Below are 27146 nucleotides of genomic sequence, written 5' to 3' on the forward strand. Positions count from 1 at the left end.
AGGAGAACCTAGCCTTAACCGTGAGTCGAGTCTATCATAAACCAGTATGCGGACACGTAGTATCTACGTACTTATGTTTATTGGAGAACCGTGCGTGCAATTGTGGCGAATTGTACAGGTGTTATAGACCTGTATGATATAGAAGTTGTGCATTTTTCGTATCTGTTTAATTTTACATAGTTGAAATTCATAAATTTATTCTCTATGTAATTTTCTTTCTTTTTTTTTTTTTTTTGCAATATTCTCCTTTTCTAACTTTTTCAATACCAAAGAATCATAAATTTCACGTTTAAAAAATACCTATAAATCAACTAAATCTTAATAAGACAACCGATTTCTATCCGAATCGTTTTGTCAATTACCTTCAACAAAAACGAGGGCAAGTTCGCAGAGATCGTCGCGTCGTGTGAATGAAAAACTTGCACTGCGCACGCGCAATCGCATTTGCACGCGTTGCCGCAAGAAAGGAAAAAAAAAATGTATGAAAAATATCAAGCAACTGGTAGGAAAAGATTGTACATACACGAGAAAGAGGATGGAAAAAAGAAAGAGGAACAGAGACGACACGATCAGGATAAAACACGTCTCCGTTAAAAAGAGACGCGAACGCGATGAGGGTGGGAACCGGTACGAGGAGAAGGGCAAGGGGTGTCTCGCACGCTTCAGCACACGTACGATACTCCGTTACGCGCATGCGCCATCCCGCGAGCGGTTTCCATCTCCAACAGGCCACCGACGGGCCCCGCGCATTGCTAAAGCGACCAAATAATCTGGATGGGTTGTATACTATGCGAGGTGCGTTTAGTGGGAGAAGGAGGGCCTGCCGACCGAGCAATAAAGTGGGGATTAAATCTGCCCGCGGTGGGGATGAAGCTCGGGGCCCGGCCTAGCGAAGAGGCAACGGAGTCTCAGTCGTTCACCAGAGGTCGGTCGTTCATGTATGCCACTCGATCTGCGGCCTCTGTCCAGGATAACTGTAAATCCGTGACAAAGAAAGAGAGAGAGAGAGACAGTAAAGAAAGGAAGAGATAGAGTAAAAGACAGACCTTGGACTGACCGCGAACATAGTAGCTAATCGATCTCTGAACTTCGCGAACGTTATGTATAATCGTAAACAGTGGCTATTGGAACAGTGATCGACGAAAGAAAAACTTCGCTTTGTTAATATTGTTAATATTGTTAATTAATATCCGTTTCATCGCGAATTTCTTTCTTTTTTTTTTTCTTTTTTTTTTTTCTCTCTCGAAATGAATTTTTTAATAGGGAATACTATGCCTAACTTGTATTCGGACCATTGACATTGGACGAACACTTGGGATTCCGTTTCGTTACCGAAAGTGATAAAACGTTTGCCGGCAAAAACGGACAGTGATTGGCTGATTACCAACTTCTAAAAGACTCGAGTCAAGTGATTATTTGTGCGATTGATGGTTCTGAAGAATGCTATTGAAATCGGACGTGGGAATGGTGGCGTGAAACAACAAGGCAAAAGTCACGTTAGCACGCGTAAACGTACGTCAGGATGCCAAAAATCTTCCTGATCAAAAATCGGCTGCATCAGCAGCAACTGAGGTTGCTGGAAGCGCAGCACCTTGGAAAAAGCCCGCCACCCTGTAGTGGTAAAGAAAGTCCTCTTGGCAGTGCCGAACCTCTCAGTCTTATTGTGAATAAACATCAATGTAAGTTTTTTTTTTTTTTTTTAGATTAATTAAATATTTTCAACAACCAAGAGAATTTTCTAGATTACCATAAAGAGAAATATACTATTATTTCGATCAAACGTTTCACCATCAAGTAATTTACTTTGGATTAGAGAATAAAGGATAAAAATTTTTTCTTTTTCAAATCTTTTTTTCGCATCTTATTTTAACGGAGAAATTATTTTTAAAGTACAGTACATAGATCATAAATGATCCAGAATCATTAGTTAATATTATCCATCAGTTGATGTTTTCGATGTATAATGATCCATAAATTATTCGAAATGTTATCAATCTCTCGTCATTCTAAAATATATTTCGATGCACTATGGAATAACAGATTCAGAAAATCGAAGATTAAATCAGATTTAATTTCACAATTCGTATGGTTTGAAAATTTTATAATATAAATTAACAAAATAATTTCGTAAATCAGTATAAGTAAGTAAGAAGAGATATTTTTTTCGTGAAAAATTATAACAATTTACCAGCCCGTGATAAGAAGATTCTCTGCAAAGATTGTAAAGCCGGTTTCGGCCGGTTCATTAAAATTCTCTGTTTCCTTCGACTTGGTAAGACTCCTTTCTTGCACTTGACTGTCCTAAGAAAGAAAAGAAAAAAAAAAAAAAAATGCGCGCGCGAGAATATTTTAGGCCAGCCTGCAGGTGCAAACAAGAATCGTGTGCACAGGTGCCGTTGCAATTTAGAAGTGCATTTGCAAATTTGATTTGTAACGCTCATAGGATAACGTCATTATCCTTTAGCGTTTTATATAACGTGTCATTGTTCCATTGATCTATTGCATTAACGTCCGGGAATTTGAATTTTTTTCAATGTTTAATGTTTCACCGTTTGTGAAAGAAAAATTGAAGGAAAAACGCGTCCTGAAATTCACAAAATTAATAATAATTTCGTGTTTGAGAGAAAAAGGTAAAGAAAAAGAATTGTAGATTATGTAATAAGTTATGATGTGACGTTTGTCAATCAACGGATCATTTCTTTTTTTAAACATCATCGGTCAACGGTATATAACGCATAACGATGTGTAAATAAGTTTTTCACTTATGGCATAACGTTATTTCTACTAAGAAATGAATTTTTTTATTCATTTCATTTTTTATCATTTCTATAATCTTCAATTCGATCATTTAAAGCGAATCCTTTTTTTTTTTTTTTCTATCATCGTACGTCATGAAAATATAAATAACAAATGGGAAGGAAACTATTCGATATTTTAAATTTCCAAGTTCAAAATGAATTTAGATTACGTATCTGATAAATGTGTGATGATAATGTCATTTTAACATCATTCCTTCATGAAAATACGTATAATGGATAAAAGATGGACAAAATTAGTCGGTATTTTGAATTTCCAATGTTCAAAATCGGAGGCTGATTTTTAGGTTATGTAATTCATTGAAAGACAGGTTAATTGAGTGTTTAGCCTGAGGCGCCTATTCGAAGGCATAACGCGCGATGGTAGTCTGACGCGATTCTTTTACAACGGTATAGTGAGTAGACAGAACGATGAAGTTGGTCCTAAACTGGTTTAGAAAAATGACTCGAACCGGTTCCTCGTTTTTCGTCGCCCCTTCCATTTTTTTTTTTTCTTCTTTCTCTATTGCCGCGGACACGGTCGATCGTTTCGAGAGCTCGATGTCGATGGCCTCGTATCGATTATCACGAACCGCAGGTGCAAATTTACTTTCCCACAACGTTAACTCATTAACTCGTCTCGTACTATCAATTAAAACGTACGAAACTCGAAAATTTACGTTTTTATTTTTGAGAAAAAAAGAAAAAAAAATAACTTTTAACAACAATCGAAAAGAATTGGACTATTCGACGAGTTTTATTTAGGCAAATGCGCGCGCATGATTCTCGATTATTGCTCGATAAACGGAATAGCTAAACCGTTTCGACAATAAATAGCAATTATCAGCATCCATCGCGCAGCTGTAAATTTGCAAGCTGCTGTATGCCTTTGATGAAATACTAATTTAATGGAATAATAAAGACTAGTCAGATAAGATTGGGATGAGATAAGCAGACGTTCGTTATTTTATTATGTGATAATTTATTATGTTAATTTATCGGCGTTTAATCAGAATCTTTAGGATTCCTTTTTTTTTCATATTTAATTACCGGTCATTAACCAACGTCAACTATAGCACATGCGACGAAATATATATTCGACTATAGTTGAAATAGTTCACGTCGCATACTGTAGAGTTTCTGTATCCGATTATAGTCAACATTCGTATAATTTAGTATTAAGTGCTCGATCTATTGTTGACTGACGTGATTGTTTAATCACGTGAAAAAAGAACTGTAACGCTTTTATTATTTTTCCGTTTTGCAATATTTCAAGATAGATATTAACATTACGATAAAAAATCACGTGTTCCAAGTTATTTAAAAAAATTTAATGGAATTCTAACGCATTATAAATTGCTGAAAATAAAATTATTACATATTTTTTTAGAAAATAAAATAATAATTGTTTCTCTTCGCAACTCAAAGCATTTATTTATCCATGCAAGGGCTACGAATATTTCAACTTTTTAGGTAAAAAGCATTATAAGTAGAAAATGATTATAGTTAACGAAGATGGGATTGAAAATATTTCAAGAAATTTATGTGTATTGCCTCGGTGTTAAATTATGCCTCCTCGCTTCATTGAGTTTAAAGGACTTCTCCTTTAATGGTGGGGATGAGCTTTTGGAAACATATAACGTTTCAGCATAAGAAGTAAGGAAAAAAGAATATTTTAAACCTGTCCCTCGCGTTAATGTATTACCATTTATGTGACTAAAAATGATTAAAACAATATATATATACACAATGTAAGAAAATTATACGTATTAGGATACGCGATAAATCCATTCGTTTCACAAAAAAAAAAATTCATTTTAAATTGAAATTTATTTCGAGTAGATTATAAAAGAATCACGCAGATCAATTATCGATGATACAATGCAATTGTTCCACCTTCGTAGCGCTACATCGATGTCCCGTTAACAGTGCAAGATAAAGAATCCATTGAATATTAATAATTGAGAATAAAGTCTACGTAACTTTGTATCCAGATTTATTGCGTCTATTCATTAGACGAGATTCAATAATTTATCGAAGCGACAATCTTCGCTGATACATCGACATTGCGCCCGCGAAAGTAATCGTTTCGCATTCAATTTTTCCTGCGTACACGTTCGTTATTTAGTAGCACAATATGTTCGACGCGGCGCTTCATACGCGGAGACATCGACGCCCGCATAAGCGAGACGCCGCGATACTTTTTTATGCGTTTCAACATTAGCATAATTTACCTGCATATCATACGCGAATAATGCGACATCGGTGATCATTCTATTTACTGTAATAATAATATCCGACTAGTTTTTAAACATTTTTGAACTTTCTTGTTTTCAAACTTTACACATATGTCGTAGACACATCGTTTTTCAATTCTCGACGAATTTGCATAATTTTCGATTATTTTAGAATTATTAAAAAAAAAAAAAGGAAGATTTTCTTTTCCAATTTTTCGAAATTTCAATTTCCTTTCTGATAATTCTAATAATTCAATATCATCCCAGTAATAATTATCATAAGATTTCACAGTATCAGATCTACAAATTATCTACAAAGTGACATTTAACTTATCAATAGAATAAAATGAATTTCAAAAACGATTTTATTTAAACAATTTCAAGTTCAAAAGGTATATCTACTCATCGAGAATAATTGTTTTTGACGCCCGTTTTATTCATTACGATTCAATTTGGTCACGCATGCGTTACGCGATATTGCGCAACCCTCGCGCCCGTTACAATAAGAATTTTCAAGTTTCGCACGGTTCTCGTGCATATTGCGCAACAACAGAGTTGAGAACGCCTCACGATCGTCAATGTCTTCTTGTATGTAATTCCACGACGGCCAAGGCGAGCCTCGTGTACCGACGCATAGAAGAATCCTGTGTCGGGTCGGGGAAACAGATTGGGGGGGGAGAGGGAGAAAGAGGGAGGGAGGGGGGACAGAAGGACGTCGTAGCGCTGGTTTCGCAGTCGTAAATAGAAAAGTGACCGAGAGGAACGAACACATTCCACGAATCATAGAATTATTCTTATCGAGCGTTTCTTACTTGTGAGAAGATTTATCGTCGGCCACTGAAACTATGAGATGGACGATAAAGGAAATGGCGTTCGTGAAGATATTACTTACATTCTCGCTTATGAATCATTGGGATCGGAATCGCTTGAAATTAATGGAATGATTTTTAATGATTTTTAATATGGGCAAATTATTTTATATAAAATTCTTATTCTTTAATATACATGTGTAATATTATGCATATAAATCATTGAACGAAATATTTTTGTTGCAAATTATCATTTATTGTAATCAAATATTGTTCGTTTGTGTCCGAAGCGTGTAGGTAATATCGGATGATTTATAGATGTGAGCATTAAATTGATATGAATTCAATATCAATTTTTTTTTTTTTTTTTTTTTTTAAAATACGTATATTTAAAATATTGGCAGTTCGAGTGATTCATTCTTTCTACGAAACAAATGTATTCTAAAAAAAATTAAATTAACATTACTTTATTATAGTTCGTTTTGTAATTTAATTTTCAAAAATCATAGAAATCTTTTACTCTTTGAAAAACTGGGAGAAAATCAAATATAATCAAAATATTTAATTTAAACACTTTGCATATTAATGTATTAATGATTCTATCTAGAAAACAAATTTTTTTATCAATTATCAATGTGCCCATTTGTAATTGTGTTGAATAATGAAATGAAAAATAATTTTAACGGTATTATTTCATCGATGAATTTTTTTTACAAGAAAATATAACTAAAGGAAAAGAGCTGGAAGAAACGTGGCCTTCTGCTACTTTTGAACGAAGTTTTGAACCGCGGTTTAAAATTTAAAATTGTGTCGCTTTCTAAAGGTAGCGTATTCACAGCCCGGTCTGCGTACTCGTGATGGAATAGGCGAACACGTTGCAGTCAGAGGCGACGTTCGGCTGTCATTGACACATAGGTTATCGCGCACCTGTGCCAAAGACTAGTACACCAGGATGTGCAGTCATTGTGACGAATTACAATGCACTGCTCGCAGTGTTCATCGTGCGTGCGTTTCACGCGTGTGCGTGTCCTTAGCTGCGTGTACCGGTATTTGAGGTATAGGTTTCCTCCAGCGACGGGAACGACAACTGATAAGCTCTTGAAAAGCTCATCGATATTTTTAAAACGCACATACATTTTTCACTGCTAAATTTTCATTGAAACTTTAAAAGTATTTTAATTTTTCGTAACGAATTATAAAAACAGATAAAATATTTGATAATCCATTAAATGCTCTATAAACAATATATTATAGAAGATATTAAACTCTCGTTTAATTTAAATAAGTAAAATCACAAATGTATATAATTTATTTGAGGACAATAAAATATAATAATTTAAATTTACCATTTAGTTAGCAAAAATGGCGGCACTGTTCGACCGTTAATACGAATACCCCCATTTTACCCTACTTTCCCCCGCTTGCTTACTTATCATCCTAAAAGTGTTAAATAGTCAAAAAACGATCGGATAATATTATACGAGAAAAATAGAATTAGTAATCGTCCGTCCGCAAGGACTCGGTGGCGGTCGCAACAGATTTATCGAGCCGAGCATTTTCTGCACTTGGCCCCTTTGCTTCGAAAGAATTTCGGTCACGGCCCTCTTGCGCCATTAGCCTCCGCGGCACGGTAGTCGTTAATGCGGCTGTTTCTGTGCGCGAAGACTCTTGGCATCGTGCGCGCGTGTGTGACGACGGACGTCGGTGAACAGGTGCTTGTGTGTGCGTGTGTGCGCGCACCACTAGCCAGACGCGTACATCGTACTTTTCTGTTCTTCTACCTGCTTACACCGCTTTCGACCACGAGAGCCTGAACCTGTTCCCGGCACGGCCAGAGGTCCACGTCGTGTCGTTTCAAAGCCAACCGACGCGACATATCTCTCCCCTGGCATTCATCCCGTTCACTGGCATCTCCCCTCGAGATGTTGTATACGCTCGTACCTCTGATTATCTTCGTTAGCCGTTTCAGTTGTGGTTAATTAGAATTTACACTCGCGATTAAGCTCGATAATGAGATTCCGATGTTTTCTTCCTTTTTGGCAAAGAGTATTAATAAATAATTGGATTATCTGATAAAAATGAATACGAAATAATTAATATATTGATGACGTCAGAGACGTCAATTGATATTTTTCGTTTATAAAAAATTGGTATTGGGGGACGAGAGCCAAGGAATGTCTGCAAGGAATATTTGTAGAGTCAAGTTTTTATATTTCTGTAAATATGAATTAAAAAAATGGAATTTAATTGGAGATTTTTTTCGCTCTATAAATCTATTAAATATTTTCTTTAAATATTGAGAAATTTGTTACAAATGTATTCTTGGATACATTTTATATTATATCCTCAATTTATATTTTTTTATTTAATAAATTAATATTCGCAGTTACTACATAAAGCTGCACATGTTTCGCGAAATTAAATTTCTTTACTACGCATATTGGTTGAAAATTGAAAATAGAAATTAATACGTATCTTCTTAGAAAACTTAATGCTCGTAACATTTACTTGGGTAAACTCAGAGCTCGGAATTGACCGCAAGCAAGAAACGAAATTCGAGCCTCGGTTTATCTTTGTCAATAACGAGGATCGTAAGTAGAAAACGACAGCGAAAGACGAAGAGGGATTGAAAGTTCAAGCGTTTAAAGAAAATTATGATGCTTTGTTCGGTGTGAAATTATTCGCTTCACTGAGTCCAAGAGGACTAATTCTTAGAATAGAGAAAAATAAAATATTTTCTCAAATAGTTTTTGTACTAGTTTGGAAACATTTCTATATTTGTGTTTTTCAACTTACTAATAAATAATATATTTTATTATTACTTTGAAAATATTCATGCATTATTTATTTTTAAAAATATAGAAACTAAAATTATGTATAATATAATAGTGTGTAATTTACAAATCTTTTGTTTTAATCTTTTAACATTCGTATCAAGATTAAATATATTGTAAATTAGAGGAACATTGGCAGATTCGTGAAATATTTTGCTGTATTGTAATATAAAAATAAAAATATATTAAATTTTTTACAATTCAACGTTTTAAAATCTATTGAGCTTTGAAAAAAGAAGTAGAAAGAAAATTCCATCATAAAATTAAATAACTTACTTAACTTCCTCGGAAGTTTATTTTTTCAAGGCAGATGCATGGATGGTTGCACCTGTAACTAACCAGTTTCGTTTGTTTTGAATCTACGTGCAATGCTGTTCTTCCATTGTCTTCTATGCTAAACGAATAAGAATCTTTTGAATCTTTCTGTATCTTTTTATATCTACATATTTTGTTCTTTGTAAAATCATTTATAAAAAGAAGAAAAAAAAAAGATTTACACATAAAAATTATAATTTTTTTCTTCAAACTTTATATATTAATAAATTTAATTAATTAAATTTTATTCACATATTTAATATTATAAAAAATTCACTGTAAAAAATCAATAAAATACATTTTTGTCTTTAAAAAATATACACAAATAAATATGTAAATATTATAATATGTAATAATAGTTAATGGTTATTAGTGTTATAATACTTTTCTCTCTTTATAAATAAATATATTATGTATAAATCGATTGAAATCGATCAATTGACAATAATAAAATTTTTTCTGAAACAAGTTTGAAACGATCAGAAATTGTAAAGGACAAGCAGCAGGGGTATTCACGAAAGAAATGAAAAGCAAAATGAAATGAAGTTTTAACCGAACTGTGAAATTGTTGCTTTTTTCGCGGCATTCATTTCCATCTACGATTGAAAAAAATAATATTCCATGAGAGGAATCGGGTTGTATTCGCGATTCGTGTTATTACGTTCAACAAACACTGTAATTAGGAAGCCATCGCACGTCGACTCGATCGCGATCTTCCATCTGAGCACACGAATATCATGACATCTTGCTTAAATATTATTCTTGCTAATATACGAGTATATAATGAAATTTTATAAATGAAAATTTAAAATCCAAAAATTACATGTGTCAATTTGCAAATTTTAATATAATTTTTAATATAATTTCGGGTAATATTTATATAGCGACAGGAATGAAAATTTTAGAGATGAATCGAAATTTAATTTTTATTTTAAATTTCGCGATACTTGAATTTTATAATAATACTAACCAATAATCTACCAATATGTATTCTTTTATGAAAAATTTAATTTTTATATAAAAATATACAATTGATAAATTAATGACTGAAAACTGATGGTTAAAAATTATTCATTAAATTATTTGTATCTGGAATTAAATGCCTATCAGTATATCTAATATATCAATTTTATCTAATTTGTAAATTAGATTTAGTAGATTTAATCATTCATAATCTTTCTCGATCTGAAAAAAGTTTTCTATATTTATGAATGAAATTTACATATTGTAATATAAAAGTAACATAAAAATCCAAAAATATAAAATTTTTGAAATGGAGAAAGAATTTTAACAATTATAAAAATCAATTATCTAAATTTTAAAAATTAATTCTACAATGTTGTATTATGATATTAAACACGTGTGAATATAATACAGATATGCAGATATAATAATCATAAAAAATTAGAATTATCATCCGTCAGATCTTTTTATTCGTAATTTTTTCAAAATCAAAATACATCCTTTTTTTTTTCAAAAATAAACATTCTTCCAAATACTTTCGACTCAAATGTTTCGAGCTGTAACAAAACATTGTGACGCAAGCGTGATTCGTTGCTGCGATTTTGCGATAACTAATGTGCGAAACGATTGTGACTGACAGGAAAGAAAAAAGAGGGGAAAATTTTCCACTTTGGAATATTGAAATTATCGTCCGGTCGAATAACGCGCGAGACAGCATCGTACCGGTTTTTCCTGCGCGTTTCTTGTAAATCGTTACGCCGAGAGGTGGAACACACCGATTAACGTTAAATGTATGTTTTCCGTATGCGCCGGTACAACGAATGTCAAGGCTTCACGTAGATCTCGAAAACATGTTTCACGCGTGCGTCCAATTCGATGCGACTATGCGCTTTAATCGATAGAAAAAAAAAAAAGTAAGCAAAAAATGAAAACTGGCTAGGCTATTTGCATCCCATTATAACGAAAGATTATTTTGTGCTATGCTAATACGAACTTTGTTTATTCATGAAGAAGATTTTTCCAATGTACTATAATGATACTTTTAGCACATGCTAAAGATGGATATTTTTGCATTTGTTACCTTGTGTTCTCGATATATAATACATATACGATACACGATAGTGTGCAATTACGCGTGATTTTAACGAATTATGTTAATAAATTTTTATGAAATATGAAAAAAATTTATAGAAACATCAGACGCGACCATTACAGTTCTGTTGAATCTCTGTGAAATCGGTCATTTCATTCAGGATACCCTTTTTGGTTAATATATTCTATCTATTTTTCGATCTTTTACATTTTAAGTAAAATTAAAAAAGCTCATGTAAATTTTTTAGAGAAATAATTTAATTTATTCGTTAATCGTAAAATAACGATACGAGGAAAATAAAAAAAAAAAAAATAATGACTTCTCGAAATACATTTCGAAATACATATTATGATATAGATACAATACGCTTTAACTAAAAGTAGATAGAATAATGAGGATGATGAATACCGAGTGAAAAAAATTCACGAGAAAAGTTCAAGCATATGAATAAAATATTCATTAGTGAATCTATTAACGAGAGAGGTAAATGCTTTAAGAATTATCGCATTTTTAATTCAAACTTAAACTTATTCTCACCTCTTAAAATAAAAAAGAATATCGATATTTCGACCTTTTCTCTTGACGCATGATGATTATGAAAAAATACAAAAATCGTTCTTTTTAAGCAGTCTCACAAAATAGTGGGAATCGATCTATTTTTTTTTAAATGAATAATAACATAACAAATTGAAGAAATAACGAATTTCAGTTTTTCGAACATCAATATTTCTATCATTCAAGCTATCTTATCCTCAAACATATTATTAAATAAACGAAATTCCATTCTATCGGGGTATTACACCGTATATTAAATTTATTAGCTAGGCATCCCACGATTTTTGAACGATAACATTGTTCTACATTTTTCTCATCGCGGCGATAGCAGTTTCTCATCGCGATTTTTCACCGAGGTTAAGCGCGAAATATGATCTGCCTTGATCTTCCGTTCCGCACTGCTAGAAAGGTTGTTTTCCGCGAGAGGAGAGGTACGTTAGAGGGAGAGACGTTCTGTTCGGAGAAGAATTAACGGACGACAGGAGGAGGGACACTCGTGTGCGCGCCTCCATTACGTAAGGCAACCGTATAGCTGCGTGTGCAGTGTCACCTTGCTGTTCGCGATGCTTCGACCCACGCACGGTACCGCTACGCAAACGCTACATAGATATACGGCGTAGCTAGCCGTCTTTGTCCATAAAAGATCTTCCTTTTCCGATTTTGTTTTTCACACTTCGCCTATCGCTTATTTATCTTTGAAGAGACAAAGATTGGCTTTTTCTTCTACATCGTATCACTCTATTGTTGGAAAGTGTGCGAACACTGTTTTCATTTTCTTTTTTTTTTTTTTTCATTTTTCTTTTTTCGGAGAATTTAAAATTTAAAATTTTAATTTTATTTCATTTTCAATTCAGTAAACTTGTTCTTCGCGTGATTCAAACAAATTAAAAATATGATAATGTATGGTACGATGATATCAATATAATGAAAATATATAATAATGTAGAAAGAAATAAATTAAAATTGTATATTTTAATATTAATTCGTAAATACTATTTTGAAATGTATGAGAATACGATAGTTTCTATGTTTCATTTAAAGTATAAAAAAAAAAAAATGAAATTGCAACAATATATATTATTATAATGTAATATATCGAAATTGTATTATATATTTGAATTACATTTTATGATAAAATATAAAATATTCAATCTATTTTCAGTGTCTAAGAAATAAGAGATGAAAAACAGAATATAATCTTCTTCCGTGCTTATTGCGTTTCAATTAAATGAAACATAAATATTTAATTTTCATACAGTAATAAATATTTGCCCATGATTTATAAATTAAATTGAATTGATATGTTCGAATAGAGATTTATTTAATATCTCAGCTTTCTATTTATTTATTTGTTTCACTTTATTTCAAATTTTCTCCAACTCCGTTCGGTCGCCAACTTATACTCGACACACGTGCATGACCAATAAGGTGTGACTGTTGAAAAGAATGCGTACCGCGAATAACAACGCGATCGACATTGTTCCGATGCCTTGCATCAAATCCGTGACAACCGGTCGACGCGACGGCCATGATTCAGACGCGATGATTTGTGATGATGATCGTTTTTATTATAATCGTAAGTCGTACAGAATATGACGATTCGCGCTAATTATGAATGCTTTACGTGTTCCGTGAATCACGTGTCAATAAGAAAGTTTTCTCATAAAGGGCTTTCAGGAAATTAAGGAAACTAAACGATGTCACGCATTAAAATGCTATTAAATGTTATTTTTTGGAAAGTATTTTAATGTAAAATTTCTTGGAGGCTAATATTTAGTAATTAAGTGGTAAAGGAATAAAATTATTCTATCGTGGAAATGAACGATGTTTGAATATTTGACAGCGTTGATTGGACAACGAAGCTTGAAAGTAGATACTCAAAGATAGATATTAATGAATTTTTCAGAATTTTTTGCACGATGTAAATTCGCAAGAGACATACCAAATCTGAAAGATCTCGATCGAGTCATCACAGTTAACATCATTAAATAAAATTATTTAGAAAATTAAATCAAAAGATTAACATTGACTTAATAATAGTTTTTTCCAAAGTAATTGCTTTCGAATCGTTGCAAGAATCCAGACTCGTAACTGATAAGCAAATCTATTGGTTGCCTTATTTCGACCAAGACCTTGACTGACTACAAATTGCAATGGTGCACAATTGGTATACGAAGGCTATCGATCTCTCGGCGGACAGGATGAGAAACGAATAAATCGGCCGGTGAAAGACAAATTCATCGCATTGTTTGGCCGCGTTGTAATGCCCGTGTGAACGCAATAAACGATAAACGGATAGCGTGCAAGCGGTGAAGGTTCGTAGCTCCGCGAGTAGCCAAAAGGAAAGGAAAGGAAAAACTGGAGAAAAAAAAGGATCCAAGGAGTGGTCGGACGTAAGTAGGTCGGCTAAGTCGAGGCGTTTCGTTCGATTGAGCGGACAACCAGCCACGAAGCCGGCGTGAGGCCAATGGCTGACGAGTCGTCGCTTCTCCCGCCGGAATACGTTATTTCGAATCTGGTTCCATCCTTTTGATCGAACGTTTATTCATGTTGGGATACGAATTCTAATTCAGATTAGGATTTCCTCTAATTACTCCTGGGAATATTTTTTTGTAAATCGTTGAGAGTGATAGTTAATTATTTAAAATATGTGAGAGTGACCGTCTGAGATTTATGAAGAATATTTCGAAAATAATTTGTGAGAAACTTATATAACGTTTATTATTATTTGTTATTTATCATTCTTTTCCGTGGAAAATCATTGTTTCATTTTGAATCGATTTGATTTTTCTTTTTTTTTTTTTTAATAAGTATGAATGCATTTTTATATCGTTGAAGAATTTTTATATTGTTGATAAGATTAAACAAAGTTCATATTCATTTTATAGGATGATTTTAAATGCACGTAGAATTAGTAAATTGATCTGATAAAAGAATGCAGATTTAATTGATTGATTTCTTCTAATAAGATTCTAATAAATTCTTAAGTATGTAATAATTCTTTTTTTTTTTCTATTATTAATTTAAAAAAGAGAAATGGAAAGTATCGTAAGACTTTTGAACAAAAATTTATATTCAAAAAAATTCTTTTTACTTATTTTAATGTACATTTATGGATTATTAATTATGAATCGTACATATCAAATACATCACGTAAACTATGATATTTGAAAAACGCAATATAATTTGCATTCAAAATGTTACATTTTTTTTATGAAAAATATTTATAAGCATTCGAGGAATGCAAAAATCGAATTATTGTAATTTTAAGAGTACAATTTTAAAAAAAAAAATTAGATTTTAAATTTAAATCAATAATGAATAGTATCAGTATCGATTACTAATGACAGAATTAATTGATTCGAGAAAAAAAGTATATACGACGTCATCTCACTCGTCATCGTAGATTCTTCAACCCGTTACTTTTTAACATTAAGCCTCGTGGGGCAGTCGAACGTTCTCGCTTGCCTTGGACCATATCTTTATAGCGATCGAGTTCGCAGGGTCCTCATTTAAAATGGAACTGTCTACGCAGTATACTCGCTGAAGCGTAGTTATTATCGTGGTATCTTCGGCTTGTATTGAGGGATATTCGCGTAAGATGCAACGAAATCACGATTGACAATGAGATACGAATTAGAATAAGTCATTGCGCATAGTACATTGCGCAGCAGTGGCGCGCACAGCTCAATGTCACGTGATCTTCACGCGATGATTTTAATTTTTGTCTTTGCGTCTTTGATTTGTTTTTCTTTATTCGCTCTCTCATTCATTATGATCATCATTCATTAATCCTCTATGATTGAATATTTCGAATCCATACCAAATTTTTTAATCGTTAAAAATTGGATACTGCTGCTCTTTACAATCTTACAATAATACAGCGTTTCGTTTAATGTGAAAGAAACTTACGAAAGCATCGCGATAGAATCAAATTGAATCAGATTTTTTTTCACTTCAAATCGATATAAGTTTCGATCGTTCAAAAATTGAATTATTACACATTTCATATGATAGAACATTTTGCATCGTGTTAATTTAATATAGAAGAAGAAACGTTACGAGGGTGTTGCGTACGGTCAAGGCTCGAGAACAGCTATCAGATCTTTCTCGTTCACCGTCCAGTCGTTCAAGACTTCGCAACCGGTCGTCTCCTCCCCCTCCTTCCCCCCTCCTCCCCCTTCTCCCTCCTCCCTCCCTCTCCCTCGCCACGGAGCCTCGATGTGCGATAAGGATTCGAAGCGACTGGATCCTCTGTACAGCTAAATTGCTCGAAAACTCGCAACACGTAAAGTCGAATGGCCATCGCTAGTCTCTCTCTCTCGGCAGAGAGCTCGTTCCTGCCGAAGTAGACTCGAAGTACCGGTTCTTGTTTCTTTTTTTCCCCTCTCTTGTAGCCTCCCTTTCTTCCTCTCTCTGTCCAGACAAATGAAAAGAAGGCGAGCAATGGATGGAAAGAGAAGAAGAGATGGGGACTTCCTCCGGGGAGAGAAGAAGCGACTCGAAGAAGCGAGACGAAGAAAAAGATCGGTACACCGGTCACGAAGCTTGCGCAGGTATTTATAGCACGGCCCCGGACCTGTTCGAGGGATTTGGTTGGAGAATCTCACGTACACCGGTCGATTCTTTTCTCTACCCGAAGGTTGCTCAACCGTGGACGGAACCGCCATTTTGGTTCCTCTTGAGCGCGGGATATGTCGTTACCTTCGGGTTCGAGGTGTGACGCAACATGTTGCGTAAAAACACGCGTCGTTAGAAGCGTTCTCTCTAAACGCGTTGGCCCACGCGTTGTTTGATATTACCGTGAAATCTCACTGATCGCGGAGACGATGTTTCGCCCGAGGGACCACGAGGCTTTCGCGAATGGCGCTGTAGCGAGAATGAAGGTCATTGAAAATACTAATGATCGTCGACAAGTATCGTACCTTCTCTTAGAAAATTTATCGTGTATATTGTTTATTTCAAATTTGAAAGAAACGAAACGGGAATGTCGAAAGTAATTTTTTTTTTACGAATCGAATTGTTTAAAATATGTATCAAAAAGGGATATTATAAATTTTTGTAGAAAAATTTTTTTTGTCATTCGAATATCCCTACGATATTTTATTATTTATATTTTTATTATTTTCTTACATCTATCTTACGTATCTTCTAAATCACTTAAATTGCTGCTGCTGCTTTATATTCTGCTATATATTTATTCTATATATGGAATATCAGAGATGAAAGTTATATCGGTGTTTGAATATTCGTGTAAATATTTTATTGATTAATTCATAATTGACCGATCGTAAATCGATAGAAATCATTAGATATTTCGATCGGTCGTTGAAAGAGCGATTAAAAGCGAGGAGCGGAAACGGCTTTCCTCGTGACTGGTCCCCGTACTCGGCGCGCACGTGCTCGCAAAAAGTGGCGTGTCCTCGCGGTCGGTTTCCTGGTTTACGCTCGAATGGCTTCGCCGGCCGACACGATGTCCTCGTGCTCCATTCGCGAAACAGAGTCGGTGTCAAAGTCAAGAGAGCGCAGACGCGAGCGGGCCTCCGATAATGGAAACAGAAATTACTAAACGCGTCCCAACCGTCAAACGATTCGTGACTGCGTGTAATTGCCTTCCACGCCGTGTCCTTGGAGGGCGCTCCTCGCGCTCGCGTTTACCCGTCGTAAATACGATCGTCGAACGATAGAAAGTTGCACGAATATCGAAACATGTAGCTTTTTTTAACTTGTAACTCCAAGGTTATTGTTGATTTGATATTGAGATTGAACGAAATAGGGAATTAATTAAAGAAAATAAAGGTGAAGGCATTATATCCGGTTAGGTTAGATTGTATAAATTGGACAACTTTTTATGGAACTTATATGTGATACGTTAGATATATTGACGAGAAAATAATTTCTTTTTTTTTTTTTTTTCAAGTACATAAATGAAACATTAACAAAAGATTTTCTTCTATATTTTTCGTAATAATTGCAGAAAATTTATGAATGTTATAATTTTATTGCATTATCCTTAGATAATGTTATCTTATGATTCGAAAGTTTGATCGAATTTTAAATACACAATCATTACATAATTGAATAAATATTTTGTCGCTAGTTTAAATTACTTTTTCAGTTTTAATTTTTTTTCCTTTCTTTCTTTTTCGTGTGCAATTTTCGTTTTCCCGAACTCTTTTGCAAAACTATTCTCGGAATACGGAGAGGAAAGATTAAAATTCGCAAATTTAGTTCGGTTTCGGTCGGCGACGAAATTTCAATGTCCAACGCGTCTCGAATACGTAATGAGCAAACGGTTACAATATGGATTCCCGTGAAGTCAGGATGGCTGAATTTACGAGCAACCTTGAGGGGGTTCGTAGGTACCGTATGCTATACTCTCTTTCCACTTGCGTCCTTCACGCACTGCCTCATAATTTGTCCTCGATCGGCGATGTTATTTCGACGTGATATCTAAAAAGCTGTCGTCATTAAACGTCACTCGAGAAAATAATCACTGCCTCTATGAACGGTGAAGGGCATTTTCGATCTTATCGATACTTTATTTTAACCAGTTCATCAATCAATCTAATACTTTCGTAAAACGTAGAAAGTTTCGAAACACTTACGACGAGACATTCGTTTCGTCGAAAAAAACTTGTTGAATTTCGCATCAGAATCTCGACCTGGAATTAAATTAGTTGTCAAAATAAATTGTTAAATTAAATAATAAAATGAATTAAACTCGAGTGAAATTTTTTAATTTATTCGTTTGTCTTAAGTAACAACTCGTTGATAGGATAAATTAATTTTAACGTTTGTTGCTTCATTATTTCGAGTAGAGAAATTTTTTTTAAGCAAAGAGTCAAGACAGAGTCTAAAGTTGGCTCTCCGTTTTTTCCGTTTCGAAAAAAAAAAAAAAAAAGAGAGAAGATGCCAGAGATTCAATGTAAAAAAGGAAAAAGTTTGTTTAACGGTAACAATACGATTTATAGATCGCGAGAAAACGGATGATGATCGTGCGACGACCCCGGAATCGCTTCGCAGTAGCAGTCCGGCTTCGTCTCCGCCCCCTCAATGGCAGTCGACAAACACTCCAACTAGTACGCCACCTAGACGATTTATCTCGAGTATCCTTGGTGGAGATATCCCATACGGAAGCAGGGGTCATGTTCTAACCAGGGCGGAGCGCAAGGAATACAGCAATCCCCCAATCGCGCCCTCTTCTAGTGATGCTACACAATTCCTTACGAAATCGGAAAAATTGGTATTGCCTAGACCAACCACTCCTCCAAAAACGCCTAGAGTCGAACCACCCACACGGGTCTCGGTCATTCAAAGGGTTCCATCCCAAAGTCAATCTGCATCGAGGAGAGAAGATAAGGTCGAAGTGCCACAAACTCAAGAACCAGAACAAGTAATTATATCTTTTCGTTTTATACCATACATTTCTTGCAGTTGATGCCTCTCTCTTTCTCTCTGTCTCTCTTTCCCTCTTAATTACTTTCCTCATATCGTTCCAATGTTAAAATGATTTTCAAAATTATCGTTAATTTTATTTATACTCAATGAGTTAAAATTGCGATTGATTTAAGCGACGATTAAAAAAATAATTCAAAGAAAAATGTATTATCGATCTTTCTATCCCTGTTAAACAGAAAAAAAAGAAAATTAACTTCAATTTTTAAATCAAAAACCATGTCTTTAAAATCTATTTAATATTATACCGAATAATGTTCGAAGAGAAAAAAAAAAAAAAAAATTAAAAGTTTTTGAAATTATACTTTCTATGATTACCCAAGTAGTACTTACGTTATAAACACTCCATTATTATCAATATAGCTCGCAGTGTTTGTCCTTCGTAACAGTAGTGGTTAACACCTCATCAAGGCTAAACTTTTCCGCCCCGCTCGCTTCCCCTCGCCGGCACACCAGGAAGAATTTTATGAATACCAATAGGAACATATGCTAATCCACACCGCCAGTCCCGAGCAATCCTCAGAAATGCGTGACAGCTGACGTTACTCGTTATCTTTGCAGGAGCAACCTATCGATTACGCTGTGCCGAAGAGAAAGGAAGAGGACGAGGAGCGAGGCCGCGAAGGCGCAAAAGTGTCACGCGCGATAGGCAACTCGATCGCCAGGCCTCTTCTGGCCATGAGACTGTCCGGTCCCCAGGTGGTCCACGCAGCCGCCGGCCACGGGAGATCGTCCAATTCCGGTGGGAACGGCGGTTCCGGGTCCAGCAGCAGCTCCAACAACTCTGGCAGTTCCTCCTCTTCGAATTCGGGCGGAAGTGGCAGTTACTGTGGAGGAGGAGCGGCCACAGGCGGTAGCGGTGGTGGTGGTGCTGTGGGCGGAGGTGCCGGCGGTGGAATGAATCCCGGAGGAAACGGCGGCCGTGGAAATTACGGGCCAAGTTCACCGCCCACTGGCTCTTTGCCGCCCTTCTACGAATCCCTCAAAGGCGGCAACAATCTGGCGAATTTCGCGAACCAGTATAACAGTACACAAGGTACGAACAATTTGAACAATGAAATGTTTTTATTGTGGAATTTAGGAAGGTAAACAGACAGATATATAAATTTCGTTAGCCGAAATAGTGTTATTGTTAATTCAAGGCGGTCAACGATATCCTTGAAATATTTTGTCAACATCGTTCCTCAGGAGGCAACGGTTAACTTAATTTTCAAAATATATAATTCTGTACATCATATTTATTATTGTAGAGCGCGGATATAACGTTGATCCGATGAATTAAATAAAATTAAACAGAGGTAAAACACAGGTGAACGAATTGTATAATATTTTCGCATATCTCATTCTTTGAATTTAGTGTGTTCAAGAAAAATTAATTGTGTTTCTTATATATATTTTTTTTTTTTTGAAATATATTTGCCAAGAATGCTGCGCTTACATTACCAATTTTTTATCTTATTTAAACTTTACATTTGAATTAAATTCTATAAATTTTCTATAAATTCTAAAAACTTTTTTAACTATAATATATATTTTATACATATTGGAAATTAAAGAGGCGTGATATATATTTGGCAATATATTTCAAACAAATTGAAAATCAATAAAATGGTTTCTACGTTTAAATAATTCTAGACTTAGATTTTACAAATAAAATAATCGTTTCAGGAAATGGATACCTGACACCATCACCAACAGTAGGGATGGAATGCGACACCGGTCAGCAGGACGTGAACTCGCAGCATTCCCAATATAACGCTCAAGAAGGAAAGCAATACTCCCTATTGCAAAATGTCTGCGCCTCGTACGGTTTAACGTTGAAGGAGGAAGAAGATTTATCCCCGTACAAAATTCAAGCGAATGATTTGTTATCCGGACAATATGGCGCATATGACATGACTGATACGGGAATGATGGTGGATATGGTGACTGGCGCAGTAGTGGACCCTCTTCAATTCACAGCTACTCTAACGTTTAGCTCTCCCTCCGATCATACCGCCCTCTTAGAAAGTCTAAGTGACGCTGCTGATCTCTTCCTACCGAGATTACCGGCTGAAGATGGTAGCAACGATCTTTTGGAAGAATCATTACATTCTCCAGCTTCAGCTGGAAGCGGGATCGGTCAAGATAATGGACAAATGACTACTCCTGTAGAGCCAAGTGTTGATCCTTTTCCAGAGCATAGTATGGCCTTGACCAGAAGCTTTGATACGTCGAGGTGGGTATTGCACAGGACTAACAATCCTCCAGGAATTGAGCTGCTTCTGAAGTTCGCGTCTGATGTGATTCACACGCTGTGTAAAGTGATCATAAGAGTTTCGAATTTTATTGGACTTTTTTAAATTGTCTATTTGCTTTATTTTGTTGTTTGTAATTCATAAAAAAAAAAATAATTAACAATGAGTGAACTTAAACTTTCAATTTAATTAAAATTATTCTTCTTAATATTCTTCATAATAAAACATAGATTTAATTGTTTTTTGTGTTTCAATGTAAATAGTGGTCGAATTTTCACTATTTCTGTTTATACTTGTTATAATAACAGTTAAGTATACTGTAATATTCAGTCTATCTTTATTTTTATCTGTAAAAACTGATGAGTATTCATTTTTTCAATACCTGATTTTCTTTTCTATCTAATCAATGTTCGAAAAATATATGTATTGCACGTGCGTGTAATAATATTTAAACGTTAAAGGCAAAATGAACAATTGCGATTTAAATCAATTGTCGATTAGTTCTCGACGAATATTTTTGTATTTGAAATGTTGCTACCAAGATCAACAGAAAAAAGTATCAACTCAGAATAAATATAGAAAAAATTCGGTTGGTAATATTATATATATATATATATAATATTACCAACCGAATTTTCAAATTTACCGCGTAATGCTGATTCTCATTATCATATTATATTTCTATTAATTAAATTTTAAACTGACAAATATGATCACTTTATGTTACAGTACAAATTAATCGTTAAATTTTTCAGAAAAAAGTTCAATTGCAAAGGATTATTTTAAAAACACTATCATTATGAATAATCGTGAAATTAATGGATTCGAAAGTTACTCACCGATCATTGTTAAATAATACAAATGAATAATCATCTCTGTTCAGGCACTACACGGCAGCTCCTCAACATTTCAGCACTTCGAAATTAGGACTAACTTATGCTACGGGCGAATCGAGTTATCAATCCGTTTCAAAGGAACGACCCGAACTCGCGCTTCACATTAATCAGAATCATCAACATCAATCCGAACCACAACTGCAACAATTGCAGATACAGGTGCAGTTGCAACAACAACAGCAACAACAAACAACGTCCGCTTCACCTCATCAACAACAACATCAAGGATTACTCAGTCCGGGATTAAGCTTCACCGGTAGTGGTTAGTGTTTATATCGCTTCTTTCCGTTTCATTCTTTATGAAACAACTTGTACAAATCACTTTATTTTAACAATAATGTCTCCATAAATGGTTATCTAGTTATATATCTCAATATAATTTGAGATTATTTTTTATAAGAATATTTTCATCATATTTCACCATTTTGTTGATAAAAATGAAATCAAAATAAAATCAAGCATATAGTTAAAATTCTTGAAATTCATAATAATAATATCATATCGTAATAATATCTTTATTCTTATTTTTTTTTTTGATTGCTTACTATTAATTGTTACTACATTTTTATCATATTCTTGTACTTATATACTTTCTTTTCTTGTCACTGCTGTCAAAAACAAACTGAATGAAATGAAATTGAGAAATTCAATTTAGCAAAAAATCATGTGCTACTTCTTAATTGTAATTAATTTATACAGAAATATTTCCATTTATGAAAGCATTAATGTACCTGCAAAATTATATTATAAAAATTAATTTCAAATATAGGTGATTCTGAAGTTTTAAAGATAAAATTGTATTGACTTTAAGGTCTGGAACTAGATTCAGGTAGTAGCGTGGGTGGAAGTTTACCAAGTCCCGGAGCAGCGAGCTGTTCGTTAGATGCTGCTTCTACTAGTACGTCGCCATCTTGCGCTTTGATGGAGCATGCGCCTAGCCCAGCAGCCACTGTGTCTTCGGCATCGGTAAATACTGTGCAATCGACTGGTCCAGCCGGAGAACCACCACTGACGCAACGGGTCGGTGTACTGCAGCAAAGGGTAAGCACCCGAAATTGATACAGGCAAAAGCATACTTTATTTCTTTAGCAAATTGAACTCGGCTAATCTGAATCTGTATGGCACTGTTTTGTTCGATAATTCGAAAGCTTGCCTCTCCTTTCTTTCTCCTTTGCCTTTTCTCATACGACTTTTTTCATCTCCTAACAAATTCGTTTCGATTAAGACGTAAAAAACAATTGTCGAAGATAGAAAATTATTGTGAAAGCACAAATAAGAATCGAATATCAGTTCAGGACTGTACATAGCATGTTAGTTAGTTGCTATAAGCAAGATCGGGAATTTCATTAGTATTCAGAATTAAGTGGTAGCACTGCTTTTGAATTTATCGATAAAAAATATCATCATATTTCTACAAGAATTAAAAAATAAAAAAATTTGTATTGGAAAGCTAAGATTTTACATTGTATTGTAACATTTTCTTAATTTCTTACTTGTTTGTGCAAATTACTTAAAATTTAAAAGTTTTCATCGAGTTTTCTGCTAGAGTATACTAGATTTTTCTATATAAATAACATTCCAAAATGCTTAAACATTGCCATATAGACAATTGAAAACTACAGAAAGATAATTGTTCATACAAAACTAAAGGTATTTGATTCAACTGCATTAAAGTCTATGCATATACACAATTATGCAATGCCAATCAAATTGAGTGCTTCATCCACTGTCACTAATTGTGAGAAGGATATGTACCGATAGAGAATTCATTGTTTCTTTTTTTTTTTTTCTTTTTACAGCTGGGGTTGCCCGGTGACTGTCAGTTGGAGTTCGTGAACGGTGGCCACGGAATTAAAAATCCACTCGCGATCGAGGGTCAGAGACAGGCAGCGGCTAATCGCGAGGAAGAGAGAGCAGCTCGACCTCCGCCTGGCAAGGTAAACATCATTCTTCGACGCTTTTCCTCCCTGTACACTGTATAATTTTATTAGCTTGTCTCAAGATTAGCATTCCATAAACTGTAGATTTACACACCTAGATTCTAGTTCCCGATCAGTGTTCCACTTTTGCATTGTTACATATTTTATGCAATTATATTTGCTTGATTGAATTCAAGGTTAAAAAAAAAAAAAAAAACATTTATTTAACATTTTAATAAAATTTGAAATTGATTTTTCAGGACGACGATCCAAATCGTTTCACGTGCCGTGTGTGCAGCAAAAATTTCAGTCTGCAACGATTGTTGAATCGTCACATGAAATGCCACAGTGATGTGAAACGTTATTTATGCACATTCTGCGGTAAAGGTTTCAATGATACGTTTGATTTGAAGAGGCATACTAGAACACACACTGGTGTTCGACCATATAAATGCAATCTCTGTGAAAAGAGCTTTACCCAGAGATGTTCCTTGGAAAGTCATTGCCTTAAAGTTCATGGTGTTCAACACCAATATGCGTATAAGGAACGTCGAACAAAGGTGAGAATTCGAATTTATTCATTTTACTTTAAATGTTATCTTAATAAATACAAATTATTAATTATATTATGTGTATATGTCTGTTCACACAATCAAAACTCATCAAATTTCTTCCAACAGTTATATAATTTTAAGTTCTCAGTTTCATAATTTATATTCAAATTTGTCAATAGAATAAAGCATATTTTATATATAGATTATATTATGAAAATATATTTTATTTTATCTTATCACATATTATACATATTATATGAATGAATTTGACTTTTTGATTAATAATTTACCATTGACAAATTTCTGTTTCTTTAAAGATCAAAATATAAAAACAATTATGTTTATCAAAACCATAACTTACTTATAAACATAAATTTATTTATTTACATGAATATGAATATGTGAAAGTTAATTTAATAATAATAATAATAATAATTTATAGTAATTTGTTTTTATTCGCTCTATTTTAGGTATACGTGTGTGAAGAATGTGGTCATACGACACAGGAGCCGGAGGTTCACTACCTACATCTGAAAGATAAGCATCCGTACAGCCCAGCTTTGTTGAAATTTTACGATAAGCGACATTTCAAGTTCACCAACAGCAATTTCGCCAACATGTTGCTCCAGGTGCGCACGTAGACTCCGATTAGAGTACAGTATGACAATTTAAAATGTCGTCGTATAAATAAAAAAAAAAAAAAAAAAAAACGAAAGGTAACGAGAAAACATAATCACATGTTTCTTTGTACCTTGGGAGAAATAAAAAAATAAATACAAAGTAAAACTAAAAAAAAAAAAAAAAAAAAAAAAAGAACGTTCAAAATTATAACAAAGCTAGGTTGGTAGGAAAGGGTGGGAGGGAAATGCATGAACGAAGAAATATAAAAAATGAATCGAGAGAGAAAAAAAAAAGGTTATAGTTTCCTAAGAGCGATAAAGATAAATAGATAAATATAGAAAATGACGTATATAGAATACGAAGACACGAGAACGAAATCTGAATATTCAAACAAAAGAATAGCAGATACAAGAACACGAAATTGTTCTTGGTCATGTAACTCTTCAGGGTGGCCTGTTGCAACGGGACTCGCGGAATACGGACAGCTGCGTAAAGTCAGCCTCGAAAAGCCTTGAAGCGCCTCTTCAACGCTCCTCAACATTGTTGCATCTGGGTCGAGCCTCCAGTTTCTGATGACTGAAACTACGAAAACAGAGAAGACAGGAAGAAGAAGGAAGAAAAATGGCGAAATGGAGAAAAGAAGAGGATAGCTGGCTCCGATTTTAGAGGAATTTTGATCTGAATGCCATCATCGAATCCCGAAGTAAACGTCGCGCGAAAAGTACCTGCAGGTGGCTCCCCTTTAGCGGTGACACACAACAGCGTCGAGGGCCAATGACGATCAAATTTTGTATTAACAAATTCTAAAAAAAAAAAAAAAAAAAAAAAGAAAAAAAAATCGCAATTTTCCATAAGATTTAAACAGACTCGTGACTTTCAGAATTAGACGAAAAAAAAGCATATTTGTATACACAGTATTGCGCTACCGAGTACATACACGACCTTTTTTTTTAGATTTTACCGATTCTAAGTTTATATATATATATATATATAGATATATATATATGTACACGTGTATAGACTATGATATATATTTTAGATTATAGAAAAAAAAAAAAACACAAGTCAGTCGTAAAGGATTAAAAACACCTGAAAACTCGGATTGAACGTTTCAGGAATGATGATTATTTCTTCTCGTTGATAAGATTTTTTTGCACGAGATGGGATACCAATTGATTTTTTCGAGCGATTTTTTTTTTTTTTCATTTAGCGATGCACGGCAAGTTACGTTGCTTTCCGACTTAGAAGGTGAAAAATTATGTAGAAATATCTGATATTGGAGATATTTCAGAGATATGTCAGATATTTCTCAAATTTTTGTTACGCTGAGATAACGATACTTCCTTGACGAGCATATCGTGTCTCGAAGTAATTGTTTCTTATTTTTAATCGTTGCGTTCCTCGTTTTGACTGATGCGTTCGGGGAAACATATTGCGGAAATGAATTTTTTTTTTTTTTTTTTTTTTAATTAGTAGATGACTAACGCACCTTGGGAAATCTGTGATATAAGACACGATTTTACTCATTCTACTCCAAGATTTCGCTTTTTGCACTTTAGTTCTTTCATGGGGTACGCACCGATATAATGTGAGATTACACATATAAATGTACACACTTTTTTTGAATTCACATTGAACAATAATTGATATATTTTTATTATTTTTGACTTCAATATGATTTGTATTTTTATTAAGGTATTAAAATTTTTATTAACAAAAAAAAAAAAAAAAAAAAAATTAGACAAAAAGAGTACATTTTCAAATATTTAAGGCTTCCACGATCTAATATGACATCACATAATATCGCATGTATAATATGAAAAATAAACTTTCGAATGTAAACCGTAAATTTTGAAACAT

The 27146-nt window shown here is 34.0% G+C and overlaps 1 protein-coding gene across 10 annotated transcripts; it reads left to right on the forward strand.

Annotated features, from left to right (window-relative positions):
* Positions 1-43: 43 nt before the first annotated feature.
* Positions 44-27135, forward strand: LOC100862930 (uncharacterized). Of its 10 annotated transcripts, none has more exons than XM_086916024.1 (11): positions 44-1169; positions 1264-1679; positions 18576-18997; positions 19621-20095; positions 20728-21277; positions 22180-22454; positions 23004-23233; positions 23992-24129; positions 24372-24671; positions 25136-25294; positions 25734-27135. In XM_086916024.1, exons 2-11 carry the CDS (start codon positions 1523-1525, stop codon positions 25857-25859), a joined length of 2832 nt encoding a protein of 943 aa, XP_086772150.1. In that variant the 5' UTR covers positions 44-1169; positions 1264-1522; the 3' UTR covers positions 25860-27135. The 10 variants fall into 10 exon arrangements, with proteins under 10 accessions (XP_086772150.1, XP_012350768.1, XP_086772153.1 ...); XM_086916029.1 differs by adding an exon at positions 16026-16157 and having other exon boundaries at positions 912-1679; XM_086916030.1 differs by lacking the exon at positions 44-1169 and adding an exon at positions 15999-16157 and having other exon boundaries at positions 1232-1679.
* The last annotated feature ends 11 nt before the right edge of the window (positions 27136-27146 follow it).

Source organism: Apis florea, unplaced genomic scaffold, assembly GCF_048593485.1.
Source record: "Apis florea isolate Af1SG1 unplaced genomic scaffold, ASM4859348v1 contig_37_pilon, whole genome shotgun sequence".
Taxonomy (NCBI): domain Eukaryota; kingdom Metazoa; phylum Arthropoda; class Insecta; order Hymenoptera; family Apidae; genus Apis; species Apis florea.